Source organism: Phaseolus vulgaris, chromosome 11, assembly GCF_051622355.1.
Source record: "Phaseolus vulgaris cultivar YP4 chromosome 11, ASM5162235v1, whole genome shotgun sequence".
Lineage (NCBI taxonomy): Eukaryota > Viridiplantae > Streptophyta > Magnoliopsida > Fabales > Fabaceae > Phaseolus > Phaseolus vulgaris.
In genome coordinates, this window is record NC_143508.1 from 49,624,561 (window position 1) to 49,631,223 (window position 6,663).

At 33.6% G+C, this 6,663-nt stretch overlaps 1 protein-coding gene across 1 annotated transcript; it reads left to right on the forward strand.

Annotated features, from left to right (window-relative positions):
• Positions 1–568: 568 nt before the first annotated feature.
• LOC137811454 (N-terminal acetyltransferase A complex catalytic subunit NAA10) lies at positions 569–1,769 on the forward strand. Its single transcript, XM_068613222.2, has 2 exons — positions 569–994; positions 1,282–1,769. Exons 1-2 carry the CDS (start codon positions 695–697, stop codon positions 1,555–1,557), a joined length of 576 nt encoding a protein of 191 aa, XP_068469323.2. The 5' UTR covers positions 569–694; the 3' UTR covers positions 1,558–1,769.
• Positions 1,770–6,663: the final 4,894 nt, after the last annotated feature.

A 6,663-nucleotide genomic window follows, 5' to 3' on the forward strand; every position in this document is an offset into this window, starting at 1 on the left:
AATATAGGAATTAAAAATCTATTTAACCAAAATAAGAAAGTAGAGATAATATTTTTTTTAGATTTTTAAATGGTTTAATAATCTTCTTATTTCTCCTATATTGGTTTGTTTCAATTTTGTTTTATTTATTTTAAAAGCTAGTTAATGTAATCTTTTATATCAAATCAATGATAACAACGCTATAATATTAATAAATGACAAAGACAATAAATAATACATCATCAATCAAATGTCAGTATAATAACACTATGATGAATTTAATAGGAAAAAGTACATTGACATGCCTTGGAAGCAAAAAGACAATTAAATCTTATAAATTTTATAAAATCTATAATTTTGAATTTTTTTCCATTTTTAATTTTAATACTTTAATTAATGCTAATTTGATTCCTGAACTTTTATGAGTAATTTTGATTCTCAAGTTTTAGCTGTTTGTAATTTTAATTTTAATATCAAGTCAATTTCTACTTTTAAATAATAAATTAACAGGCCAAAAACTTGTGATGAAAATTTGGTACAGATTGAATATATTTAAAAAATTGAAAATAAAATATAATGGTGAAGAATTGTAAATGAAAGTATTTAGAAAAAACCCAAAATTAAAAAATTGATAAAATAGAATGGGTAGTGGAACCCTAATTGAATCGATTCATAGGTAGCGCAGGGAGTGAGAGTGAGAGGGAGAAGGGGGAAAATGGTGTGCATAAGGAAGGCGACGGTGAAGGACCTTCTGGCGATGCAGGCGTGCAACCTCTTCTGCCTCCCTGAGAACTACCAGATGAAGTACTACCTCTACCACATCCTCTCCTGGCCTCAGCTCCTCTACGTCGCCGAAGACTACAACGGTCGCATCGTCGGCTACGTCCTCGCCAAGATGGAGGAGGAGACCACCGACTGCCACGGCCATATCACCTCCCTCGCCGTCCTCCGCACCCACCGCAAACTCGGTCTCGCCACCAAACTCATGACCGCCGCCCAGAACGCCATGGAACAGGTCCGCCGCTAATAAAGAATTTTGTTCAAATTTTAGTTTTAAAGATATAATTAATTATTTCTCGATTTGTGACATGCTAGCATGATGTGTTTTCTCAAGTGTCTTATCAAACTCACAAAATAGTTACTGAAGATTGAACTGAAAGTTTAACGATTTTGTGGATAGTTGAAAATTAAGAGATGGAAATTGCGTTAAAGAAGAACCAGAGTTTAATTAACTGAATTGCGAGAAAATATTACAATTAAGGCAATTGTATTTGCTGTCTTATGTTGGATTCTCCCGCACAGGTGTTTGGTGCGGAGTATGTGTCCCTGCACGTGCGCAAGAGCAACCGTGCGGCCTTCAATTTGTACACCGAGACCTTGGGGTACCAGATTCATGATGTGGAGGCTAAGTATTATGCGGACGGAGAAGATGCTTATGACATGAGGAAGCAGCTTAAAGGGAAGCAGCACCACCACCAACATCATCATCATCACCATCACCACCACCACCATCACCACCATGAGCATGGGGGTGGGTGTTGTTCTGGGGATGTCAAGGGGAATGCCAAAGCCACCTGATTGAAGGGTTAACGAGTGTTGGAAAGAAACGAGACTTTGGCTTGAAATAGTAGGCTGTGGTTGAATTGTGTTGTGCAAACTTCTTGTAGATTTATTGGGCTGTGTTGTCTTATTTTTGTTAGATTTTTTTGCTTTGCTGGCTTGGTGAGTATAGACACTCCTTCGGCTTCATGATGCTTGAATTAATAACAAGATTGTTGCCTTTCGGTGTCTTTGTTGTTTTGTCATGGGAATTTATTTTATTTTCACTTGAGGACTTTCTGTGTGGAGAGTAGTTAATTGCAGGCACTGTTGAATGGTGTCAAGCCGTGTGGAGCGGCATCTATCTTCTACTGGGGCTTCATTTGTGTTGCACCATGGTTCTAGCATAGCTGCACCTGTTGTGGTCACCACCACTGTCGAACAGTTTTGCTGGGAAAGAGGTATCTTTTGTGCCACTGTATCATTTTAAAATTCGGTTCAAGATCTTTGTGTTTTGGTTTTCATTGAATTAGTGTTGGAGTTTTGAATTACCTTGCAGTTTATTTTATTTGATTGTACTTTATTTTTATTGTTTTTCTTTACTTCCAAGCTAGTTCTAAGCTTTCAGTGCTTGGACACAATTTTTGGTGGAGAATACTTGAATTTTGATAGTGTCAGTGTTTAACTTTGATAGCATAATTTAATTTGGAGTTGTAGACATGCACTTCACCTGATTCTTCTTGCCTTTTGAAATTCTTGGTCTTCTTGAACTTAGTAGCTCTTCCTTCTTTGGTTGCAGATACCCTGCAGTGCTTAGATTGTTTGATTTTTCTTACTTTGTTTTCTTAAACATAGGCTTGCTCGGGTTTCTGCTAAATATATCCTAAATTTGGCTTTGATCAAGTGGAATTTCATGATAGCTTGAACCAAACTTGGTAAACTCATGAACAAACAAGGCGTTTAATATTTAAAAAGTTCTATGATAGGTTCAGCTTGGATAAATGTTTTTTGACCAATTATTAGGAGAATGGAAATATATTAAGATAAATAATTTTGTATTTTGATGGGAAAGTTGTTCAATTAGACATTAAAGTGCTTACATGTGTTAATAACTTACTCTTTGTTATTTGTGTATGAATTACGATAAACATGACTTTATTTTATTCCCTTTTAATTTATTTATTTTTGTATATTTTAGAGTGTTACATAAACCACTACAAACATTAATAAAAAAATATAGTTCAAATATGAGAAAAAGTATCATGACATTGGCAAAGAAAACTCATTAATATAGAGTAAAAAATAACAATAATTTACAATAATAAAAAACTAAGAATAAAAAAATACAAAAAAAAACCTCAAGTAGTTTTCTTAACAAATTTAATCAAGTCAATGCCACTCTCACTAAAATCAAATTGAGAAGAAAACACGTTTGAAACCGAAATGTATTATTTTTTATTTTGGATTTTTATTTCCGAAATAAAGGGTACTTTTGAAACCTTCTGTCTACAAATTAGCATAAATAATTTAAATATTAATTTAAAAATTATATTTTAAATTTTTATTAATAATAAAAACCACTTTATATACAAATATTTTTTAATTTTTAAATTAATATTTAATTTAATTAATATAATAATTAATTAATTTTAATTTTTAAATTTAGTTGTTATTTAAATTTTTATACAAATATTTTTTAATTTTTAAATTAGTATTTAATTTAATTAATATAATTATTAATTAATTTTAATTTTTAAATTTAGTTGTTATTTAATAAATTTATTGAAGTTTATATATTGGTAATTTTCACATTTGCAAGGATAATTTTTAAGCTAAGTCTTGCGGAGATAAAAAATATTGATTTTTTCTTCCACACCTATATTTTAATTTAATTCCATTAAAGGTATGTCAGAGGTTTGGCGGTGATGCATAGACTCTTTAATAATACATTCAATAATAATTTAATTTTATACCTGTCAAAACAATTGTATTACTATAACAGGAATTCGTGTGAACTATAAAAATAGTCACAAACTTCAAAATTTTAAAAAATTTATCGTTAAATTTGAATGAACTAGATTTAGAAATCATGAATATTATGTTGACTATATTTAGTTTAATTTTGAAATTCTTTATTTTTGTTTGAACTCGTAGTTTAAGTATTAGTTCAATTTTGTTGCCTTGAAGGGTTATTTTACATAAAAAAAAATATCAATATTGCTAGAAAATATAATTTGAAAATCAATTTTTATAATACAGTCATTCAGTGGAAATTATTAAAAAATAATCATATGATACAGTTTCCGAAAATGAGTTATATAAAAAGCATGTTCAGTGCTATATTTTAAAAATGTATATGTAAATTAGTTATGCATAAAAAATCAAATTTATTTTTGGAATGTGTTTTGAGGAAAATTCCATGCAAATATTTGGAACTAATTTTGTCGACAATTCTTAACTTTTTTTTTTCAAAGAATTAAATAAAATAATGGAACACTTTAGGGATGTCCCAATCCTTATACAAACTCACTAAAAATGGGTTAGAAAAAAGGAAAAATCAAACAAAAAAGAAAGAAAAAGAAAAAGAAAAAGAAAACTTACCTTCTTACAGCTACTTATAAAATCCTGACAGCAAACTAACAAAACAGGTAATCCACACAACCTTAAACAAGACAGCTGCATAAATCTAACCCCCAAGCCACTTATACATTCTAGCATTACAGAACCTCACACCATCACTTACTGCACAAACCAGTTTTGGTTTTCAAAATTCTAACTTCTAAGGTAGCTCCTTTAACCGAATATGTAACTGCTTAAGATTGTGATTGTTCTATAATCTCCCTATGCCCCAGCTTCCATCAACATTCTTCACTCTTCCGCTTCCCATAATCCTCTAACATCTGGAAATGTTAGTTGCTGTCCTCCTGTTTACCTGCACCAATAAAAACACCTTCCCAGTAACATAGGTAAATAAAAATAGTTTCATCCCAATTGGTATTAATCAATTTACTTATAATTGCTGCAACAACCGACCCTGCATGCAAAAATTGTCAAAGATAGGAAGCATTCACACTTCATTTACCACTTCATAATAGGAATATCTGCTGATTTTTTATCTGATATCCTCCCTATTTTCCCGCAATAAAGAGAAAAAACACCTTCCCCACCTCATCAAAACTTAGATATACAAAACCAGATCCAGCCCATAGGTCTTAAGCAATTTGATTTTATAATTGTTGTAGCAGCCAACCAACATGCATGATATAAATAACAATATAAAACATTATCTAATAACCATATTGATGCACGTTATAGGAGATAAAATCCAATCGGAAAATGAAAAAGTGACTTTCCTTTCTTTGTGTTTCATCCAAACCCATGATTGTACTTGTGCCAAAGTGAAAATTTCCTCCACATCTAACTTGGCTTGGTTGAAGATAATCCTATTTATGTGCTTCCATATACACCGAACAACTGATACCCAAAGACCTTTCCATAACCTATTGCCCTCTTGATTAGAACATATGCCAGGAAATTATTCAAAATGATGATTCAATACATTATAGTTCACCGAACTTACTCCCATCCAACTAGAGCACATGTTCCATACTTTAATTGATTCTTCACATGAAACAAGGATATGTGAACATGTCTCTTCCACTTTTCCACAAAACACACATAGTATATTCCCCAATATCACACCCCTTCTTTGCAAATTCTGTTTTGTCGCTAATCTATCTGATAGTGCCCTCCACACAAAAAAACTTGGCTGATGGCATGACCTTTAAATTCCAAAGTAGTTCGAACACCTTCACAACCCCCCCTGTATTATGCTTTACTAACCTGTTGTAGGCTGATTTCACCGTGAATGTATATGACGGAGAATCGATCCAAATTCGTATATCCTCTACCTCTTGTTGTAGTATCACTTGAGATATAATTGCCATGAAGTCCTCTACCATGCTTTTCTCCCACTCAAACCAATCTCTTCTCCAACTGAATTTCCACTCCCACCCTTCCATAGTCCAGCTTCCACAACTACCAATATACTTGTCTTTGAGCTCAGAGTTATTATATAACCTTTCATATCTTGTTTTGAGTTGCCCATTGGTTAACCACTCGTCCTCCCAAAATTTGATCTTCTCCCCAGAACCCACTTTCCAACCCAAATTCTGATTGAACCAATTGGCCCCTTGGTCAGAAAGACTAGCCTTGGCTATATCACTCCACCATCTAGATGTATACCCCTTTCGATTTGGTGCATATGATATCATCGTTCCCCACTGGCCATACTTTGATTCTAGAACATCCTTCCAGAGTCCAGACTCTTGAGATCCCAATCTCCATAGCCATTTTTCCAGGAGTGCCTTATTGAAAAACTCAATGCTTCTAATACCTAAACCTCCCTCCTCTTTTTCCTTACAAATATTTTCCCAACTTGTCCAAGCGATTTTCCTCCCTTCCGCTCCCCAACCCCACAAGAAAGTTCTTTGTAGTGTCGTTATCTCCTTACACACTCCAATCAGTGCTTTGAAAAAGGATAGGAAGAAGAGTGGTATGACACTGATGAGAGATTTTATAAGACATACTCTTCCTGCGAAAGACAGGTTCCTCCCCTTCCACACTGAAAGTTTCTTTCTAACCTTTAAAAGCACCGGCTCCCAAAACGAGCATCTAGATGGATTACCTCCTATAGGTAGGCCTAAATATGTAAAAGGGTATATTCATTAGACTGCAGTGAAGTATTTTCGAGTACACATTCATCTCAAACCTACCTACCCCAATTGCGCCAATTTTGCTCTTATGGTAATTGACTCTAAGACCAGAGCTTAATTCAAAACATCTCAAAATAGCCTTAATGTAAATGATATTCTGTACCTTAGATTCGCAGACAAAAAGGGTGTCGTCAGCGAATTGGAGTAAATTCACATCCACCTTTTTCCCCCCAACTTTAATTCCCGAGAGCATATTTTTCCTTGTCGCTTCTTTTACTAGACCTGCCAATCCTTTTGCGACGATCAAAAACAGAAACGGTGCCATCGGATCCCCTTGTCTAAGACTTCTAGAAGGTTTGAATTCCTTAGTCGGGCTACCATTTACTAAAACCGAAACAGTAGCAGATTCTAGTCGGATCCACTGGATCCA

Bases quoted from the DNA above. Each gene is read 5' to 3' on its own strand.
- LOC137811454 (XM_068613222.2), top strand. From the start codon at position 695: ATGGTGTGCATAAGGAAGGCGACGGTGAAGGACCTTCTGGCGATGCAG. The intron at 995-1,281 runs GTCCGCCGCTAA...TCTCCCGCACAG, and splicing joins CCCAGAACGCCATGGAACAG to GTGTTTGGTGCGGAGTATGT.